General features: G+C 39.6%; 1 protein-coding gene across 4 annotated transcripts in view; it reads left to right on the top strand.

The window, feature by feature from the left end:
- RAPGEF4 (Rap guanine nucleotide exchange factor 4) overlaps positions 1-19219 on the top strand; it is a 140863-nt gene extending 121644 nt beyond the window's left edge. For 2 of the 4 annotated variants that reach the window (XM_058027622.1, XM_058027624.1), the window contains exons 26-31: positions 3048-3138; positions 5347-5397; positions 6030-6117; positions 6452-6516; positions 14793-14847; positions 16371-19219. In XM_058027622.1, coding sequence (XP_057883605.1) covers positions 3048-3138; positions 5347-5397; positions 6030-6117; positions 6452-6516; positions 14793-14847; positions 16371-16498 — 478 coding nt within the window. In that variant the 3' untranslated portion in view covers positions 16499-19219. The remainder of the gene's footprint in view (positions 1-3047; positions 3139-5346; positions 5398-6029; positions 6118-6451; positions 6517-14792; positions 14848-16370) is intronic. The other 2 variants (XM_058027623.1, XM_058027625.1) reach the window with 1 other exon arrangement.
- Positions 19220-22250: the final 3031 nt, after the last annotated feature.

Below are 22250 nucleotides of genomic sequence, written 5' to 3'. Positions count from 1 at the left end.
TCCAACAGTGAGTTCTTCCCATATTAATTGTAAAAGGAAGTCCTTCTGGGATGTGCTTGCACATACTGTTATGGATGTCTGCAAATGCAGTTTGTGTGTATTTCCTCTTTGTAGATATATCCACAGGCTATTTAGCAGCCTTCTTGTGTATCAGTGTACTCAGACATTTTCATTCAGTTTTTGAAAATCATTCTTTGTGTACATGTGCATATGTTATAAGCCCAAGGAGCCTGTGAGAAATCTCTGAACTGTGTGTTTGTAGAGAAAATGGCAAGATGAATATGCTTGTGTGAGTACAAAGAGACTTTAACCACATACACGTTTGTTTTGGAGACCAGAGAGTGTATGTGTGTGTTTGCTATTCATCCTAACAAGGAGATTTTCCTGGTACAGTCCATTCTGTGAGGCAGAGGGACCTCTGCTCTAGGTGGTGCTTTGTGGTGCTTTAGAGCATCCACTTTTTGACATTTTACATGGAGTTTATATGCAGTAGAGTGATGGAGCATTGTTTCTAGTGCCTTACAGGGGTCCTTTATCTGGAACTGAGCTATTTATAGTAGTCCCTGTAGGATTTACTGAGTACCTGAGGTAGAATATCATATATCTATGTGGATTTTAACTGGGACAATGTCAAATTGTATTCCTTAACAGGGTATTTGGCAAAACATTTTCTTTTAAATATGAAGATAGATTCAAATTAAATATTGCAGATACAGTTACAGCTGCCTACTTTGTTTGAGCACTAGTGCTGTGTGTTACTAATTATTTAACCCTGCCATAATTTATTCCCAATCTTGTCATGGGCTGTGGACAGATATCTCTTTATGGATTTACTTATGCTTAGGGAAGAGGTTATCACTGACAGCCTATCCTGCCTGCTTTTCATCTTTATCTCCCCTCAGATCCACTAATGAGGCACTCCCTGACCTGTACTAGTAGATTAAGTCGGTGTAGCTTTAGCATTTGAGTTTATCCATTCTACCCTTGCTCACTGACATTAATCTGATGTAGGAGAATTTGTGTGAGCAGCTCTGCCAGAAGATCTGAGAGGGCATCAATCTCCCAAAAGACAAACCAGCATATGGGAGAGATCATTTATTCACATGCTCAGTGTTCACACGGTGCAGACACAAGTGAGGCCGAGATCTCAAAGACTCACTCACTCAATACATCCAAATCTGGAAAAATGAAAGTACAGAAAGAATAGAATGGTGTGGATGATGGAGAATAGGATGATGTGGCAATCATGAAGTCAGTAGGATGAGATGATTGTACTAATTTTGTCTGAAGCTAAGGATACCTCAGAGGAGCTAAGAGCTTCCATGATGAATTAAAAATACGAGAATCATAGATTGAGTCTTTTTAAAGTTTTCTTGGTAAATCACAGAATCATAGAATAGTTTGGGTTGGAAAGGACTGTAAAGATCATCAAGTTCCAACCCCCTTGTCATGGGCAGGAACAGCCCATTCTTCCACTAGCCCAGGTTGCTTAAAGCCCCATCCAACCTGGTCTTGATCCCTTCCAGGAATGGGGCAGCCACAACTTCTCTGGGCAGGCTGCTCAGTGTCTCACCACATTAGTGCCCTCCTTTGCACTCACTCCGGCAGATCCATGTCCTTCATATGTTGGAGTTCCAGGGCCGGACCCAACTCTGGAGGTAGGGCCTCACAAGAACAGCAGGGGAGAGCCACCTCCCTTGGCCTGCTGGCCACGGTGCTTTTGCTGCAGGACATTGTTGGCTTTTGAGGCTGCAAGCACATATTATCAGCTCATGTAGAGTCTTGTCCACCAGCACCCCCAGGTTCTTCTCCCCAGGGCTGCTGCTCTCAATCCATTCTTCAGCCAGCCTGTGTTTGTGCTTGGGATTGCCCCAGCTTAGGTACAGGACCTTGCACTTGGCCTTGTTGAATCTCATAAGGTTCACACAGTCCCAGCTCTCAAGCCTGTCAAAGTCTCTCTGGATGGCATCCCTTCTATCCAGCGTGCCAACTGCACCACACAGCTCAGTGTCATCAGCAAACCTCCTGATGGTGCACTCAAACCCACTGGCCATGTCACCAATTGAGATGTTAAGCCCCAACAGTCTCAATACCAACTCCTAAGGAAAGCCACTCACAGCTGAAGAAACAGAGATTGAGGTGCTGAAATTGGATGTTGTTTGCACATCAGTTGAGAAAAATAAGAGATTGTTTGCAAAAACCCAGTGAGGTGCAGTTTTGTGAGTTTTTTTCCTGATAGGCTTTGTTTTATCTCTTCCTTTCCTATTGAGTCAGTGAGCCACTGATGCAGACCCAACTGAGCAGTTGTGTTGACTGTGCCCATCAGGTTGTATCTACTCCTTCATATAGCATGTTGGATCTTCCATAGCACTCAATTACATGTTCCAGTTTTTCCTGACTGATAGCAAAATCCTTCTGTGCATTAGAGATGGAGTGGGACCTGGAGCTCCTTTTGACCAGGACCTCTTTAATGAAGCTGGTAACAAATGGCTGCTCTTTTCCTGAAACATACTAGAAGTCCCAGAATCTATAAGGAATAGAAATCCTATACTGCAGGAGAGGTCCCTGCAAGGGGACAGCTGGTCTCCTCCCTTTAAAAAGACTCAGTGGCCCTGTAAACTGCAAGGAAGATTGCCTAAGGAGAGCTTCAAGCATTCATTAGCTGTTCAGGAGCTGTCAGCAAGTTTTGCAGCAAATGAAGTTATAAACAGTTGTTTGCACTGTTTCTGGTATCCCTTGGGACTGAATTGAGCCCAGTTTTAGGACTGTGTATCTGGGTGGAGAATTGGTTGAAAGACTAGAATTCCTTGCAGAAGCTGGCGCCCAGTGAAGTAGAAGGGAGGTCATTTTAGGAGGGAAGGGAAGGAAGCCTGCAGAGTGTGGTGAAGTGCTAGCACATTGGTGAAGAGGTGTCTGCAGGCAAGCTGGCCAGGACTGCTTAAATTCAGTTACTTCTAAGCTAGATGCCTGGGTTCAGCTCTTAAGGTTGTCTTAAGTACTGCTCTGACTGATATATGCAACTTAATACCTGGCCCTTTGTGTTTCAGCTGTAAGGAATACAAAAATCTGAATTCCTTTTTCGCTATTATTATGGGACTGAGCAATGTTGCTGTGAGCCGTCTCTCATTAACGTGGGAGGTAAGTCTTTGCTAAAATCCTATTCCAGGAAGCTTGAGAGGGACTTGTGCTTGTATTTAGGAAAAACGTGAATAGGGCCTTTATTATTGATAAAGCTAGATCTACTAATTCAGCTCCTGACCATAAGCCTTAGCTAAGGCTGACAGTATTTATTAGTAAGGCAATATAGTACACCCATGGATGTGCTGAATACTCACAGGAGTTAACAAGAGTGACAACAGTGGCTCCCATTGCAGAGCTAAACTGCCCAACAGGATGAGCAAGCTAGCCAGCTAACCTCTTAGGTCAGCCCATCCTCTGTGTGCCTTCTCTTTACTGGTGGTTCAGTGAGATCACTCTACTAATAATTCTCTTAAATTCATCCTCTGTTTATACATATTATTTTCTGATCTCCACAGGGACTCTGTTGCCCTGTTAAAATGTGGGACCAGTTCTGGTTTTCTCTCTGACATGCATTTCCAGGCTTACTGGCAGTTTGGTCTTCATTGTCAGAGCTTCCACCTTTTTCTGTGGCTTTGCTCTTTTGTATGAGGTTATAAAAAAGGGTGCAGTGTCCAGCACAGTGTAACCACTGAGAACATACTGGATATCAAAAGCAGTACAGATTTAAATGTGCATGCATTTTGTTCATTAGAAATTTAAAATAATTAGCATGACTGTGGTTATTGATGCAACTGAAAGCAAAATTTGAACACCTTTAAAAATGTGCTCTTACACAGATCAGACTAACATGTCTGAGGGTACACCAGTTCCGTTTTCAAAAGTATATTTATCATATCAAGTCAGTGCTACTGGTAAAGATTTTCTGGTTCTCAAAATAATGATCCTTTATTGGTGGCTACTGAGAGGAGCTGGGAGAGCTGAGACAGTACAGGACTAGAGAAGAAGGAATTGAATGTATATACTACATACAGCAATCTGAAATCAACACTAAATCTGAGCTGGTAGGGGGGGCACAGATCATTTGTACATGTGGAGATCATGGAAATGTTATCACACTCTGGTTCTGTAGAGCAGTTGCTTTAATGAGAGAATTTCTGCAATTTGATTTTTAGCCAGATATATACAGAAATTGCTTAAAGACAAACATACCAAGACCTGATTTTTTCTATATTTCATGCATTTACATTAGTTGCATGCAGAAATTAGATATTTGCAGGTGCAAATGTCCAATTATACCAGTTACTTCACAAATACCTAATCTGCATGCATATGCAAACTAGGCACACAGTTGTTGACACACATCATTAAAAATTAGGCCCTTGCTGTGGCACAGTGTAAATAGCTTGCCAGGGTACACACTTCAAATGTAGAAAGTATTGCAAGAAATAATTTCTGCACTATAAAGTCTCTATTAATTTTTAATGTTATCCACTGCTAATAATAGTCTAAAAAACTCAGCAAATACAGAGAAATTTCTTACTAAAATAACTGATATATTCTGATGGTACATAAAAAAATTACAGTGATCTTTGAAACCAATTTATAACATATCTTATAGTCTTTAGAGTAAAGTTATTTAATCTGTGTAACATACTATGCATGAGGGGGAAAGAAAGTATTTAGTAAAGCCCATCTCATCTCAATCATTGCATGATCAAGTGACCATTATTTATTTGTGTAGGTATTGTGGACTGAAAAAATTTTCATTAATTTGTACCCCAGAAAGTGATGGAAGACCTTTGCTGCTGAGCATGTCAAAAATTTTACTAATAAATGCATCAGCATGAGCAAAAAGAAAACCTCCTGGAAATGCCCAGGCCTGAATATGAATGTTTGCAAGGGCAGTTCATCATAGGTATGAATAATTAAACTGATCAGCCCCTATGCAAGCTGGGTGTAAATTTTATTTTCAGATAGGCTATAATCAGAGATGTCCTGAAAGCATCCACATGAATTTCCCGTTACATTCTGAATTCAGTGATTGCTATGTGAGCCAAACAAAAATCTGAATCTAAACATCCCAAAGGACTGAATTCAAGTCAGGGTTTAAATCAGGATCCAGGTTTCATGGCTGGTCCCGTCTCTATTTTTAATCTGGTTGCTAGGAAACATGTTGTATTTTAGATTAGCACATTGTTAGAAATATCTGGCAAAAAAAGAGCACTTTCCTGACTTAGGGCGTTGTAGAAGGAACTAGCATTTACAGTAAAATTACTGCACTGATCTGATTTAATTAAGGTTTGCTATTTTTGTTTTTCTTAACAGAAACTCCCAAGCAAGTTCAAGAAGATCTATGCAGAGTTTGAAAGCTTAATGGTGAATAGCAATAGATCCCTTATTCTATGCGCAATCTGAGATAATTCAGTTTCTGATTTGAATTCCTTGATTCAGAACATTTTATATGTCCTTGTTTGACTTTAAGAAGTTTATGATCCCATTTTAGAGCTGCTAAAACAAGTATGTATGACTAATAAATTATACTCTTAGGAACTTACTCTGAGAGAACTTATGTACCACTCAAAGTTAATCTGGGAACTCAGAAAAGCTTTATCACTTGTTTTCCAATAGTACATATGGGAAATGCTATTTCTCAACCTGGATTTTTCCAGGCAATACATTTTACTGCTACAACATATGAAAAACTGGATCTGCAGCTGTAAGGAGGGAGGAAAAAATATGTGGTTTCTTTTATGAAGAATGTTTTTGTAATCATATCTAACCTAGGTATTTGGCATGAAAAAATGTTTGTGTTTAGTGGTTGCATTCTCATTGTGTAACCAGTCAGGGAGAATGATAAAAGGTGTCTGAATTTACAGATGCACTTTTAAAGTCACAGGAAAAAGATAATGTTTTTAATAAATACCATGACATCTAAATTAATGTATATAGTGTCTTGATATATATAATAATACATATTAGTAATTATTTGATTTCTCTTTTTTTGTAAGGATCCATCAAGAAACCATAGGGCCTACAGACTGACTGTAGCTAAATTGGACCCTCCAATAATTCCTTTCATGCCACTGCTTATAAAAGGTAAGCTTGGATGCTACCAGAATCATTAACTTGAGAGCTATTTGTCAAATATCTGAAGGATAAGAGTAGCAGCAAGAAGAAGCAAAAATCAATCTCAGTGTGAGGTATGATCTTTTTCCATTATGAAAAGCACGATACAGAGACAAGACAAACTGCTTTTGTACATCTGAATATCATACCTCAATTTTATTAGTCTTAGAAATGCTGCACATTAAAACCTAATTTTTTTACTTTACAGCTGCTACAATTTTTGTAAGGGTAGATAAAACATTCTGCTATTTTGTATGGCCATGATTCAGAAATGGGCTTTTATGTGTTTTTTATTTCTATACAGACATGACGTTTACTCATGAGGGAAACAAGACATTCACTGACAATCTAGTAAACTTCGAGAAAATGGTATGTATGACGTATTTGAAAGGAAACTTAAAAATACCTCCCTATTCACCTCTTCAAGAGTGAACTTCTCAACAGTGACTTTCAGGGCTAGGGAGAATGAAGGCAGGACCAAGACCTGGCAAAAATAGCCTGCATTGTACACAGAGCCTGGGGCCTCTGGTTTTCTGGAAAACCTCACAGAGGTAGAGAATAAACTGCCCACTGAGGCATGCACAGCCAAAATATTTCCTAGGAGAGGGAGCATCAGGGACAGGAAGCAGAGCTGTTAGAGACACTTTTTAACAGTGTGGGACCAACCTGTGATTTTCAATGCTGTTCCTTCAAACAGGCCTGAACTGCCTCAGGCTGGGATAGTTCTGCATTGCTCCTTGGAGAATGAGAAAAGCATTGCAAAGAACTTGCACAACATATATTTCTTCTTTCCCTTCACTAATGAAAGGAGATGTGTGTGGCTTGATTGCTTTCCTACTGGAAAGGAAAATCAATGATAAAAGGCTAGATCATGCTCAAATCTGATATAAGTCCTGCACATAAGCTGTTATAATTCCAAATACCATTGTCAAAAACTTCAGGCAGGCAACCTTCCATTGCAGAAGTCTCAGCTGAAACTTGAATTTCTCAGCAGTGAGAAGACGTTTTCTTAGTTGCTAAGATCATGTTCCTCATTAGTGTGGTTAATGACACCTGTATCTGAGAACGTGCATAGCCAAACCCAGCTATGGCATCTGCATAGGAAAACCAAACCTGACTTTCTGCTCTGGCAGTCAATAGTAGAATCACAGGATCACTAAGGTTGGAAAAGATCTCCAAGATCCCCGAGTCCAACTCTTAGCCCAGCACCACTGGGTTCCCCAGTAAACTTTGTCCCTGAGTACCACATCCACATGCTCTTTGAACGCTTCCAGGCATAGTGATTCCACCACCTTCCTGGGCAGCCTATTCCAATGCCTGACCGCCCTCAAAGTGAAGAAATTTTTTCTCATATCCAATCTAAACCTCCCCTGGCACAACTTGAGGCTGTTTCCTCTCAGCCATTCAGCAGCCATGCTAGAGCATATTTCCTCTGGCACCTACATGTGCTTGTTCTTAGTAGTACAGTAATCAGAACCACTCCATTCCACTGGAGTTACATAACTCCAGTTATTTCCACTGCACTGTGCAGGCGTTTGTCTGACCCTCTGAGCACTGATAACTGCAGAGGGGGAAAAAGGAGTGCTTTACCCTCTTTAAAAAACTTCACAGGAAAGTGATCATCACTCTGAATGAATTCTCTTAGATTTTAATCTGTAGCTCCAGGACAGCCTCTGTCCTTGGTTGAAAATACCCCTTCACTAAGATGAGACATTTTGTAAGTAAATGGCAGTGCTAATGCCTGAGTGAGGGCCTGACCTCACTTTGCAATAATGGAATTCTGTAATTGCATATGCAGACTGTGTTGCCATCTCCTTCCAAAGGCCTTGAGCATGCTACCTGCAGAAAAGGACTTTTTTTCTGCACTGCCTGTTTTAATTAGGTATAGAAACAACAGTATAGACAGTAAATACTTTGGGGAACACAAAGGGGATCTCAGACTTGGTTGGAACACCTCCAAACCAGAATGGATGGCAGCTGCATTGCTATAGCCATGGTTCTGTGGCTGGCTCCATCATCTCCACCTCACTTGGCCTGTTTACACCTCCTGAGCCAGAAGAGCCAGTACATCCACTGGCCTCAGAGCTCCGTGCTTCAAGCTCTTTATGCCTCATTTTGTGTGAAAGCCACTACCTGAGGGAGGAGGTCTCCTGTAAGCACTTGCCATAGACAGAAGTTCAACACAGGCTTGTCATTTAAGAATAGTTCTGCACCACTGTACCACATTTTGGCACTCCCAAAGCCAAGAGTGAATTTTATAGCAGCTTAAACAGATCTATATCTAAGTTTCTGCAGGTCTGCTCTCTTTACCTTAGTCTGCACATTGTCTTATTGTCAAAAGAATGTTACCCCCAGAAAAAGAGTTTACTAGTAGCACTGAAAAGTTTTAAATAACGTTTAATACTGCAAGAATGTAGTACCAGTAATCTGAGTTTTGTTAGTTTTCATTAGGAGAGGAATGGGAAGATCAGTTCATGCATTTTTGATGCTGCATATTTTTTATGGAATCAGTACTATGTCTCATGTTCCTCAACTCACCAGAAAGGGAAACATTCTCCTTTTTTAGTATTCTAAGCCTTTCTTTGGTTGGTATTCCACCTAAAAGCTCACTCTGCTTTTTCTCCAGGCCTTACCACAAGTATATCTTTTGTCTCTTTATTGTTCTTCACTAGCTCTTCTGCATGCTTCTAGGTGCTTTTACTGCCTTTCTCAACCCGTAGCTGTTCAGAGCAACCTGTGTTCAAATTCCACCCACATAATTCATTCAAATCCTACTGTGGACCTGGCAGTTTTTAGCTTTTTGCATGTGTCATCAGGTCAAGCAAAGAAGAAAAGCCTACTGTTAAACCTCAGTCGCTGCCGCCTACTTGCGTTAAGCTTAAAACTGTCATATCCACACATAATTGCCAGATATTAAACTGTGAAGACAAGACCACTCAGCTAGATAACTCTCAGGTAAATTCTCCTCTCTTTTAAATAAGTATAAGCCCAAGTTTTTGTGATGTTACTCTGCCATTTTCAGGAGAAAAGTAGGAACCAGATTTTTTCATAGGAATCATGTCCTGCCATTTGTTGTTGCTGTCTGTTTGTTCTGCTACATGATGTTCTGTCATAAGCAGATGGAGATTCCTTAGAGTGTTGCTGGGAGCCACTCTTACTGATGTTTCTGAAACATCTTGGTTCTTTGGAAGATTGTTTACTTTTATGCTTGCTAAAGTTTACGAATAAAAATATCTGGGTAGTTGCCACTGGTGGTGCCACTTGCCACTGGAGGAGGTGGGTCCCTCCGACTCCCATGTAAGCACAGTGATGAAACTGAGAACAGCCTCTGGCATCACGTCTGCATTCTCACCACAGAGCCCTGATCCCGACAGCTGATGTGCTGCTGACAACTTTATTCCTGTAACGGGCAGCCAAAAGTAGAAGTTTGATCTAGTGGCATCTCTTCAGCTGAAGCAGCTTCCTTTAAATCTTTCCTGTTTTGCAATGTTTCTGTTATTATTTATATTAAATGATGCATCCTAAAACATGCAGAAGCTGTCAGGCAGTGTCTGAGCCAGGAGCTCCCTGAGTGCCAGAAACGGCAAGGCCTGGTTTCCTAAACATTTGTGTTTCATGGCTGCTTGAGCTCTGCTCAGATCTCTCCTCGTGGCTGGGGCATGTGTTGTTTCTTCATGGCTGGGGAATTCTGTGTGAATAGGCTTTTGTCATAACATAGGAACTTGCACTACAGCCTTTTTCCTGAAGGAGACAGGAGGACACTTACACAATCTTTCTCTTGTCCACAGCCATCTGTTTTCACAGAAAATTGGTAGGAGCTTTCTTGTGTTTGAAAACTCTGGGTTCTTTTTTCAAATTGAACAAAATTATCTAGGGAAGAAGGGAAAAACAGACAGATGGTGTTGAGCCACATTAGCCTAGTCTTTTTTAGCAACTCAAGCTAACAAAGAAAAAGACTGAGTCAATTTTTTCCTGCTACTCTTTCCTATATATTGATCTTTTCAGTGGTGGAGTGACAGAACTGTGGTATTGGCAGTAGTAAGGGGACATCACTCTGCTGAGCATTGCTGAGCTTTACCTGCTGCTGCCTTTGTGACTGCCTGCTCTTTCTTTCCCTTCCCCATCTTCTGATCCCCACAGATGCCTTATCTGGAGGAGGCTGTGAGGAGTGGGAGGACAGGGACACCTAGCCAGGGAAGAGAGTAACCACATGTGGCAAAGTCACAGCTATGGGTAAAGAGGGAAGTTTGTAAACATACCCATTTGGTTTGTACCAGTCGTGGGTAAACAGTACTGAACATGTCAGAAATAGGTATGCTCTTAGTCTTTGTATTTGCACTGTGTTTGTGCTCTTTACTCATGCCATTGCATGAAGCCTTAAAATCCAGTCTGGAAAATGTTATTTATGTATTTTTCAATAAGTAGGCAAAATTACTAAATTACTAAATTACTGGTCATTGTAGTGTAAGGCTTTGTCTTCACTAGCAAACAAGACATGGTGTAAGAGAAGTATTGAATGTCTTTTACTTATCTCACTGCAAGAAGCTGTTTCCACCATGGTGTTGCTCAGATGTACATTCTAGTTTGGCATATATGACAAGATACCAAACCACCTACATCTCTTCTCCCCTGGTGATTTGATAGTACACATTAGTTGTAAATGAGCCTTCAGAAGACTCATCTATGTAATAACTGAAGACATATTTATTACAGAGGAGCAAACCTTTTAAAGCTTTTTAAATACTGTAGTTTTAGTTTGGAAGGTACACGGCAATGTACACCATTTAAGTGACACTGCTTTTATGACTAAATATTTAGAAAAAATTTATAAGTGCTTTCCTAGAATTAGGTCTTGGCAGAGAAGGAAGAGAGAGGAAAGTGAGGAAAGTACTGAGCATGACTCTCCTTAGGAACAGGCAATATTTCATACTTTTGACCACTTACTGATTTTTTTCTTTATAACCTCAGCTGCCTAATTGCACTCTGACTGCCAGTACAGAATTTTGTATTCATAGACAAAGGGAAGATTCAATTAATTGGGAACTTTATCAGTGCCATTTCTTAAATCATCAGAGAGCCTGAACAAAGATTACTTTTTGTGGCACCTTGTCCATTTGACATTACCCAGCATTATGTCAGGAATAACACCTGTAGAGGGAGCAGAAGTCAGGAAAAAGCTCTGGAAGTGCTGACCTGCCATGGCAGCACAAGATAGTCCTGACCACTGATACTTCTTTTTGTCGAGCCTCTTCACCCTTCAGGTGAGAAAAGAGGATTAGAGAATTTGTGCATATTTGTTTTCAGGTTTTGTGGAGATGAACAAAAGGGAATTCACACTCTTATCCATATGCAAAAAAAGGGGGCAAACATTCTTTAATTTTTGGAACATAAAGATTATGCAAAAAGTGTGTGACTAAAGCCCTTAGTAGTTTTCAATAGCATATATGAATATTTATAATATTTAGCAACTTGGGTTTGGAATGAATTAGAAGATAATGTTCTGGCCTGCTGCCACAATTCCAAACTGTAAAACTTGAAAGGGTATTGTTGTGTATACACAGCATGCTGGTAGTAGCCATTATTTATTATATTATGCAGTTGGTTCTATTTCAGAAAGATCCAAATTTAGGTTTGTATAGCTTTTTGATAGTGGTCTTGCTTAGCACTGTGAGTAAACAGAGGTTAATCTTTGCAGGCATTGACTAGAGATGATCCTCTATTTGAAGAAAAACTGTAAGGAGCAGGCAATTAAACTTCCATCTGAACATTTTTTCTGTCCATGTTTCTAGTTTTCTTGCATCAATAGAAGACAATCTAACTTATCTACGAGATTTGGGAATGGAAATTTCACTTTGTTTCATAACCTGTTTTTCTGTTCACTTTGTACCTTACAAAAAGGAACTGTTAGGAGCTTAGACATTATGAGACAGTAGAACAACACTTGGAAAAAAAGTAGTGTGAAAAGAGCTCTTCAAAGATACATAATGCTTCAGAATCTCCCCATTGGCTTGTGATGCTGTCTTTGGACCACATTTATTCAGCCTTAACACTCAGTTCCTCATTGGTTTGTATTTCGTCATTGCCATGATAATTCTGAATGCACAGATAGAATCACATCATCCTCAGGAAAAGGCAAAGGAACCCTTTAAAATGAAGTCTTTCAGCCAACTGAAGGAAGCCAGGCAGTTCAGCCTTTAACAAGAAGTCAGACAAGTCCATTGCCACTTCTATTTTTCCTTGCCTAGAAGGGCCCACATAACAGCAAATTTGAAAATAGCAAAAACTTTTTTAAAAACCTTCACCACATACCCATATTTTTTCTTTCAGTACAGTACTGCATTACAGTATTTATTCTGGATGTTCTGCTTTTTTTGAGAACAAACTCCCCACAAGAGAAAAAAGAGTAAAATTATTTCAAAGAACACTTTTTTGGATAAATCTAAGTTTTCATATATGAAGCTAAATAATGATAACTCCAAAGATTATTATGAGATGAGGCTTCACAACCTAAATACTTACGGGTATGAAAAATTAGGGTGTGTATTAACAATCCATCTAGAAAGCATATCAAGCAAAACTAGCTATCTTTCTGAAAATGAAGTGTTCTTAGCAAAGCTTCCTTTGAAGGTAGACAGTCTTGAAACTTCATTGTGTTGGCTGGTGCAGTTCAGCTTTATGATCTCTCCTTGAAACAGTTATTGTAGATGAGTATTTTTTGAACTGGTATAAACCAAAATAACAGCATCACATAACAGAGCCAAATATGAAGCCACAGAAGTGTGAAACAGTCATTTTTATATGCTTGTGTTGTTTTGACTTAGATTTGATTGTGTTAGACTGAAAAACCGACACTGTTGCATGCAGTATGTTCTGTCTCAGCCCAGTTACCCTGAGTATTTAAGAGGTTCCATTGAAGTTAGTGGAGTTTATTCACATGCTTAATGCTAAGCACCTGGGAGGATGTTTGCAAGGTAAGTCCCCTAGAGAATCTGCATAGTAATAGTGGCTTGAAGAGGTATGAAAATTACATTAGGATAAAATTTACACTTACTTGAATTATACATGTAGATACATGTAACTTTAGGAACAACATAGCAGATTCAGATCTGGATTCCCTAGGTCTTTTGGGAAAGTGTGTTTTAGATCAGTTTCATTTGCTAATACGAGGTGTAATCCACAAACATTTAGGACATCATATATCAGTAGCATTTCTTACGCTGACCAACCAACACATTTTTGTATGCTCGATGGTACATTAAACTGTGTGAGATTATCCATTGTGTGTGTAAGGGATGTCTTACATTGGTGCTTCCCATTCTGGAATGAGAGATTTCACAAGCTTAGTTAATTTGTAACATTTTAATTTAAGATTATAATTATGATTTCATTTAAGATTATAATGAATTTAGAGGAGCATATGCCCCAGGCTTTCTTGTTCACTAGTAAGAGATATATAATTCCATTTTGTGAGAGCTTATGGCTAACTAGCTTGTTAATCTCACACAAATTTTCCATAATGTCTGAAGCAGCCTGGTGAGAGTGGCTGCATTAGAAGATGTCGCTGTGTTGGAACACAGACATTAGAGTCTGATAGGGAGCAGCATTTCCTCCCTCTACTTTTTTTAAACAAAAGAAACTGAAACAAATGTCCTTATTACAGGGATTGAATCAAACTATTTAGCTAACTGCTGAAATTTCAGTTTATTTGACATTATGTAGAACAACTAATTCTGCCCCATACTGGTGGGTATATTATTTCTGTGGTGCTAATCACAGAAACCAGTTAAATTTCTACAGTCCAGAACTAATGTTTTGCTGTATGAATAACTTTAATTTATTTTCTTAAAATCTATTGTAAAATAACATCTGGTTTATCACAGCAAGTGTATTGATTGAAACTGAATTGAATGAAATGATGGAGGTTTTTTTGCTGAAGAGGAAGCACAGCCAAGAAGGACTGAAGTTACTTCTGCTTTTTTTTTGGTGAACTGTCAGTAGAAGGGTCCACCAAAAGTGAATCCACTTTTCAGGTTGAGTGAGATATACTTGTGCAAAGTAACACTGTGTAACAGGTCTGTTTATGAAACCTGGCTGCAGGCCACAGTACTGACAGTGGCCTTCTCACCTGTGAACCGAGCATTCTGCCAGTGGAATCACCCTCATGTGCTTATTAACCCTGTCAGCTTCCAGGAGAATGCATTTTAAACTCAAGTTTGTATAAAAGGTGAAAGCTCTTTAATTGCTGAATATATTCTAGAAATGGCCTCGCTGTTAGGTGCTGATAGTCTTTAAATTAACGTGTATATACTCCGTGGTATTCCTTTTACTTTTCAATATGGTAAGATGCTATCAAAGAAATGCACATTGAAGGGGCTGATTTTCATTCTTACTTAGGTCCTTTTACAGCATTCAAGCAAGGGAAAGAGTTCTCTGAGCGCATGTAAATTATACTCATGCTTATTTAAAGCCTGTGTAAATGCAAATCACACCCTATACATTAAAGTAGCAGCATTAAAATTATATTTTCATTCATATGACTGCTTTTATTGGCATGTGTCTTCACACTCAGGCACAGAGGTGCTTCGTTTGAATGCTGATGAAATACAGTGCTTGTTCTCTGATTGCATCCCATCTTTTCCTTCCAGCGCATGATTGCCAACACTGTCAGGACAGTGAAATTCTGCCGAAGCCAATCTTTCAGTAAGTGTGTTACAACATCTGTACTGTCAGCATTATCATCAGTAGCTACAGTAATTACAACTAATTCTGTGTGTACCAGAACTGAAGAGCCTGCTTTCCAGTGATTCTTCCATGTTTGGATCCTGGGATGTTTCACAGGGTGAAATATCGTTCAGGAAGCTCTAATAAACCCCTTCTCCTCTATCTCTTTTCCATGCATGTGAAAGAGCTAAATATCTGCGAGGTCTCTACCCATCTGTCACATTAGAGCCAGTTGAAATTAGACACTGGATTCAGAAGTGGTTGAAATAAGTCTAGCAGGCAGCAGCACACAAATAGTTGCTTGGATAAATGCTGTTTTAATATGAAACCAGTCTGGAGACATGACCTTTGTAAATGACATAACTGCATAAGGCGGTGAATTTAAAACCTGTTTGTCAGTATAATTACCAGAACTTCCTTGAGGCCATTTAAGATGACAGAGCTGTATGGTCAAACAGGCTTCTCTGTGGGTCTCATCCCATCGAGCTCCACTGTCAGTCTCAGTCACATGGGCATTTCCTCAGCACTTCATCCATTTTGACTCACAGTACCCTTCCTCTTTCTCGAACAACAGAATAATATAAAACTATATTTTTATAAAAATAGTTTCTTTCCATATGAGTCAAAGCTTAACTGTAGAAGATCTGTACAAATTGCTGTAGAAAGGTAGAAATTAAGAAAGATTTTTTTTTTCATCCATAATCTGGGTTTTTTCTGGCTTTGTGTCTTTAATTTTGATGTATTAAGCACAAGTGAGACCTCCACATACATAGAAATGGAAGCAGATTTTCATTATACATGATATAACAAAATGTCAGTATATAGATCTACTGTATCTAAATTCCTTGGGTTTTGTGTGTGTATGTGTAATGTAATGTAGATGTCTCAGTATAATATTTTAGTTGAATTTAAATTACCTAACACATATTACATTACACTGTAAGCTGTTCCTATGGGACTGAAGATACTTAGACTGTAACTCAGTAGTATTCCATAACTGCTGCTGGAGTAGGTGTAATGTGGTTAAGAAATGTATACAGGTAGTGAATTCTGAGGCTTGAATGGGGCAGCCACTAAGCACTACATTGATACAATATCTAAAATGAGAATATTGCATGAAAAGAGGCTAAAATCGATTACAAAATTTTGAATCTGTGAAAGTTCCTGGTTCAAAAGCAAATGAGCAGCTTTAAATTGTACTTGTTAGCTGTATAATATATAGCTAATGACTGATAAGGTGATATGTCAAACTGTAACCAAGGGCCATCAATTTTAGTAAATGTAGCCAAGGATGTCCAAAAGAAAAGTTAATTTGTGGGGGTAGTAACCAGAAAGACCATCAGATGCGGAGAAAAGGTTTCCAAGAGAGCAATTTCTAAATATTTCCTTTTTAACTCGCCAGGATCTAGTCTTTCCTGTGACAGCTGGTAAGGAGTTGTGCATTTTGTTCAGGCATTTGTCCATTTATGTGTATCAATCCTACATCATTTCTCTTTCACCAGATCCTGATGCAGCCCTAACTAATAAAAACCATCAGGATGTTCGGAGCTACGTGCGGCAATTAAATGTGATTGACAACCAGAGAACTTTATCACAGATGTCTCACCGACTGGAACCGCGCCGAGCATAAACATTTGAAGCAATGATGAGAAACGATCTTTTATCCTCTCAAGGTCACTTGTTAAGAACTTCACTTTCTCTGCTACTGCACTGCCACTACAAAAATAAGCAAAAAAGCAAACCATAAGGTCTTAGGCAACGCACAATGTACCAGCCTGCTGGACAACTTTGGCTGAGGAAGAATTTATGCACTGTAGGTGTATGGGTGGCCATGTTGTGAACTATTAATTCATCTTAAGGTGTAGTAAGTGATATCTCATACAGATTTTAAATAAAGGCAAAAGATAGAATAGTTAGTGGGAAATGCACAAAAACTTACAACAGTTCTAAGGTAGGTAGTGGGTTCTTCTCCCTAATTAAGAACCTGTATTTTATGATTTATACTTCAGGTCAGGACCAAAACTGATCATCAGTTTAGCTTGCTCGGCTGCTCTTGACCTCAACAGAAGAAGGATGTAAGGATCTGATGAAATAATGTAGGTTCAAGAGCGGTCCAAGGTACAGTTCCATTCAGAGAAGATTTACACGTATTTCCATTTTAAATACAAAAAATACTAAGAAAAATTCCTAGTCTTAATCATACTGTCTACTACTACAAGCAGTGTGGCCATTTCAGAAAACTGACAGGACTGAAAATATTTGAATGATAAATAGCTTAATCAGTGTTTACATTTTACTTCCTTCTTTTTAAATTACCAATCAGGTTTTTAAAAAATTCAGTTAAAAAGTAAGGTCATTAAAATCAATAGCATTAAAGGTAGCAAAGGACTGGTTCAAAAAGAGCACAATATGCACAAATGGATTTCAAGAGAATATTTTCCTGGACATTAAAACCTTAAACTTCAGCTAGAATTAATCATGGCTGGTTACACATCTTCTGGTCTTACACATTTACAAATATCCTAATTTTCAGCCAATTGTTTGCACTTTCAATAGACTGTAAATAAATGTCAATTCATTATGTTCTAGAATATTTATTTATGTAATAGTTATTGTGCCAAAATAATTCTGGTTTATTTATTTTGTTTAGCATGTTATGAGAGTACAGCTTTTGTCTTCACACTCTGTGCATTTACATGTAGAAGTTGTGTGATCTATCTTTTCTGTAAATAACATGCAGTACCTTATTAAATGTAATTGCTGGAAAGGTTTAGTCACTGGCCTTATTTGCACTTTCAGCTTCAGTCCTGCATAAATACCAATGCTGCTAATTGGCTGATATATCAAACTTGGCTTGTCATTTGCTGGGCCTCAAACGCAGCTGGCCTTCGTGCACTGAGATGGACAATGAGATTAAAGCCAGTCAGATCCATCCCTGCCACAGCGATGACGGTCAGGCAGTGACGCAATACCACTGCCTCGTTGGCTCATTTGTTTCTTAGGAGAAAACATTTAAATTGGAATGGTTTAAATAAAGGAGGGATATATTCTTAATTTTAGCTATCTAACTAATTTGTCCTTCTCAGTCACTAATGTAAGCACTACACGTTATCTTATCTCGGGCAGGTTTTTACCTCGGGTTTGCAAACTCAAGACCTTGGCTAACAGGGCACTTGAGAGACCTCTGGGTTCGATGACCATGGGGAGGTATCTCAGGGCCTGCAGCCATGAGGGGAGGGGGGTCTGGCATGTGCCCTTTCCCCTCCTGAATGCTCCTGGGGATGGCTGTACTGCTGCTGGGCAAGCCCAGATGGCAGCCAAGTGCATGCCAAGGGAATGACGATTCCTATTGCATTCACACTGGTTCTGTGCTGTGAAGCTGGATGTCATAAAAATTATTAAGCTTGAAATTAGAAGTTGCAACTATTATCTCATAATTAAGCTTCAGAGATGACCTCATTGATATAGTCTACATTTTGGTTTGGACACAGAGCATATTATTTTTGGCATTGAGCAGGACTGTGTGGAATCAGTATACACATACAAATTTTTTTATCTATAAAAATAATTACATTCTTTTAGTCAAAACATAAATTCTGCAAAAGTTGAGAGTCACTGAGGAAATGCTGACACAGAACCACAATCTGTTGGTACCTGCATTCTGCAAAGGAAAGAATTACACAGTTAAGAAATATTCTGCAGCATGATGAAATAATTTATTTTAACTTTGCTGTCTGACTAGAAGTTCAAGATGATTCAGAGGAAAACCAGCTAATAGTATAGAGACAAATTTGTGTCTTGTCATTTCAAGTGAGAAATATTTATTTCCATTTCTGCTGTTTGATGAATATACTTCATATGGCTTTTTCAGATGCAGAATCTTCCCAGAAGCAAAGTATGCAGTAGAATAAACTACAGGGAGACAATGAATTCAACAGGCATTTTTATCTTTGCAATCAATTGGTAACATTTCTGAGTTCATGATTTTATTTGTTCCAGGTTTGTTCCTATTGTTTGGACTTTCATTTATTTCTATGTTAGATGGTTTATAAAGCTGCCAAGTTTTGGCTTGGCTCTGCGTATAGACTAATTCTTCATCTGTTTAGTATGTTTTTATCCCCTTGGTTTATTTTTTTTTTTCCTTAGAACTTCTAACTGTTTTACATATTTGTTGCCAACAGTCTCTATCGTGTAGTTGTATCCCAGTGATACAAAGAGAGGTTTCATGGCACCTCCATGTCAACAAATGAATGCAGTTTACCTACTCAATGAAACAGGTATCTGACATTTTTTAATTTTCCAATAAAGGGTGCTGTATAAATAACAAGTGTTGCTATCTCTGTATCTAACTAATTCAAGTGGCTCAGATAGTTGCTATGGTTCTAATCACTGTCTAAATAGCTAGAGATTAGATGAATAAAACTACCTTCTGGCTCCAGGACCTGTCCTGGGCTCCCTGTGTTGACTTTACAACAGGAAGGCAGCTGCCAATATATTGCTCTAGCTGTAGGAAGTCTAAGCGACGGTTGCACTAGAGTGGAGAATGAATAGGAGCTCAAGAAACACTGAAATGTCAAAACATCCATCCTGACTTCACCCTGTGCTGGCAGCTGCGAGTCCCAGCTTGTTCCTGCCTCACTGAGGGCACCGCCTTGCTGCTGACTCTCCTATGCTCTGCAGGCCTGGCTGCACGGTGCTGGGCAATCCCCAGCCCTGCTCTGCTCATGGCCATCCTGGTTTAGGTGCACCACTTGGTCTGGTTTTGGCCCATGCCAGCTATCTTTGCAGGAGAGGGTCCAGCCATTACTTGTGGGGGATCATGCAGCCAGGCCATTTCCAGGGGAAACTACAGAGCTGTCTGTCCTGGCTTTGTCCCACCCCCGCAGTCCTCCAGTGGGACCCAAGGTGCTCTGCACCTCCATCTCACCCATTTGCATAAACAGCACAAACACCACAGCACAGCCCCCTCCTCACTGCAACACTGCAGGCTGAACGAACATAAACCTGTTCTAAATCCTAATCAGGATGAGTATGCCTGAGGGTCACAGGCCATGCAGTGCTGATATGGCTGGTCCCTGCTGCTTGGCCTCAGGGCCCAGAGCTCCTGGTCCTGTTTTATTTACTGGCAGAGTCATAACTGTAGTATGAGTTTTCAGATGAGATATGACCAGGAGGCAGTGTCCATAATATATATCCACTGCTGGGGACCACTGAGCCAGGGTGGTGACACCTTGGGCATTTTTGAAAATGTTCTGCATTACAGGGCTCCACCATTGGCCATGTGTTCTCTACTACTCATGCAGCAGTAGAGAACACAAACTCTGTTTAGGGCTGCAGAGCCTAAAGAATCACAGGGTACAGCTCTCCCTACCCTGGCACATTTCATTATTGTTATTTTGTTAGGATTTCTTTTTCTCAATGACCAGGCCCAGTGCTGACAAAAGCAGGGAAGAAAGGTTAAATCCAGGGAAGCTTAAATCCTGTACACCAGGAGGCTGCAACTGTTTGGTAAAGGCAAAATTAAAAATATTTTCTATGGGCATCTTGTTCAAACCCACTCGGCCGCAAAGATATAATAGTGACAGATAAAAGAATTCAAATGTATTTGCAGGACTCTGCAGATGGAGGGTTTGGGTTCTTTCTTCCTAGGTAAAATATTGTGAGGGCACACAGTGTCTTCAGACCAGGTACAAAGAGAGACAGAAACAAAATGCTTCTTTTCAGAGACACCGGCAAAGCAACCTTTTAAGTACAAGAAGTTTAAATATAATTTAAAAATCTTACAAAATAAGTTAGAGTGAAATCAAAAGATTTAACGTTCAGGGGTACAAAAAGAGATAATGAATTTTGCTTGGGAAAAAAAAATTAACAAACTTATAAATCTAAATTGTTAACACAGCTTCTTAGTAAGGTCAACTGCATAATATAAAGCACCTTAACCTCTTCCAGCAATTTTTAAACACCATGCAGCTTAAATAGACTACTTCTGAATTCAGCAGTATTTCTTCTGGGAGCTCTGAATGCAAATCAAGAGGTAATAGTAGAAGGAAATTAAAAGATGTGCTATTCTCATTTCATTTTTTGTACTGATAATAAGGAAAGCAGCATAGAGTGATATGGCAAAGTGAACCTCTAACTTCAATAGCTTTTCTTTCACTGTTAATCTGAAATGCATTACACTCTGCCTTTTCAAATAATCATAATGTTCTTTACTGTAGCCTGCATTAAAGTTTAGCAGACATAAGCAGCAGCTGTCACCAGAGGTCAAGGTATTAGCAATCAAAGAAAATAATGACCAGATTAAAAAGTTATCATTAAAATTGCGAGACCAGAAACTTCTTTAGCAGCTTATCTTTGGAGCCCTGCATCCAGAGCTGTAGCTGTGCCCATGGAACCCCTGGCACCCCCAGATGTCTCCCCACTGCAGTGTGGTGGGGCTGGGCAGCCCTGGGCTGGAGGGGACCCTCACCTTTCTGCCTCCTCTCTTACAGAGGTGCAGCACTGCCCCAGACTAATTCCCACAGGACAGAGAGCTCTCTGATGTGGCTGGTGGCTAAAACCTGACGCCACGCTTCTCACTGTGGTCAGTGTTAGAGGAGCACGCAGGGTACGGCGCTGCATGCTTGTACCTCGTGCTGTCCAGCAGCACGGAGAGAGTGGCTCCAGCCCCACCTGCCCTGTGCACTGTTTAGCAATTACAGCCCTCAGACATCTTCTTACTTGCAAATCCACAAAGGAGCATAATCCAACCATGGTCTTGGTGGTTTATGACTTGAGTGATGGGGGGACTGCTGTAGAAGGGGAAATTCTTAAAAGGGAGAAAAGAGCATGTACAGCTACAAAATCTATCACATCTAACTGCTGACGGGTATTTCACAAAGGGTTGCTTTTTAATAGGCCTGGCACTCAAAGGTAATTTCTGAATTCAAAATAAACTCAGAAACTGACATGATAATGCATAAAGAACGAATAATTACTGACGCAAATTGGAATATTTTTCTTGGAAACTCCATGTAATAAAAATGTGACACATGGGGGTACTGGTAAGAGCTTGACCTTTATTTCCTGGCCCTAATCCATTTGGGTCAGAGTGACAAAAAGCAAACCCTTTCTCACATGGTAGGGGTCAGCCAGTTGTGTTTAATTTTTTTCCTCTTTTTGCTTTCAAATGCAAATAAAGCACATTACCAATGAAAATAATGATTGTAAATGAATACCTCAATTAAAGGAAATTTACATAAAGATACGTAGGATAATGGTAGCAGTAGATATTCCAACATCCTAACAGACAATAATCCATTTCTTAATCAACTTCTGTCAATAATCATAAGCTTTCTGCTCTCCATGGTTTCCTCATTATAACACCACCTCTTGTGTTTTTA

This window comes from Melospiza georgiana, chromosome 7, assembly GCF_028018845.1.
Source record: "Melospiza georgiana isolate bMelGeo1 chromosome 7, bMelGeo1.pri, whole genome shotgun sequence".
NCBI classification, from domain to species: domain Eukaryota; kingdom Metazoa; phylum Chordata; class Aves; order Passeriformes; family Passerellidae; genus Melospiza; species Melospiza georgiana.
The sequence above is the reverse complement of the archived record's forward strand: the minus strand, read 5'-3'. Positions and strand labels throughout refer to the sequence as shown.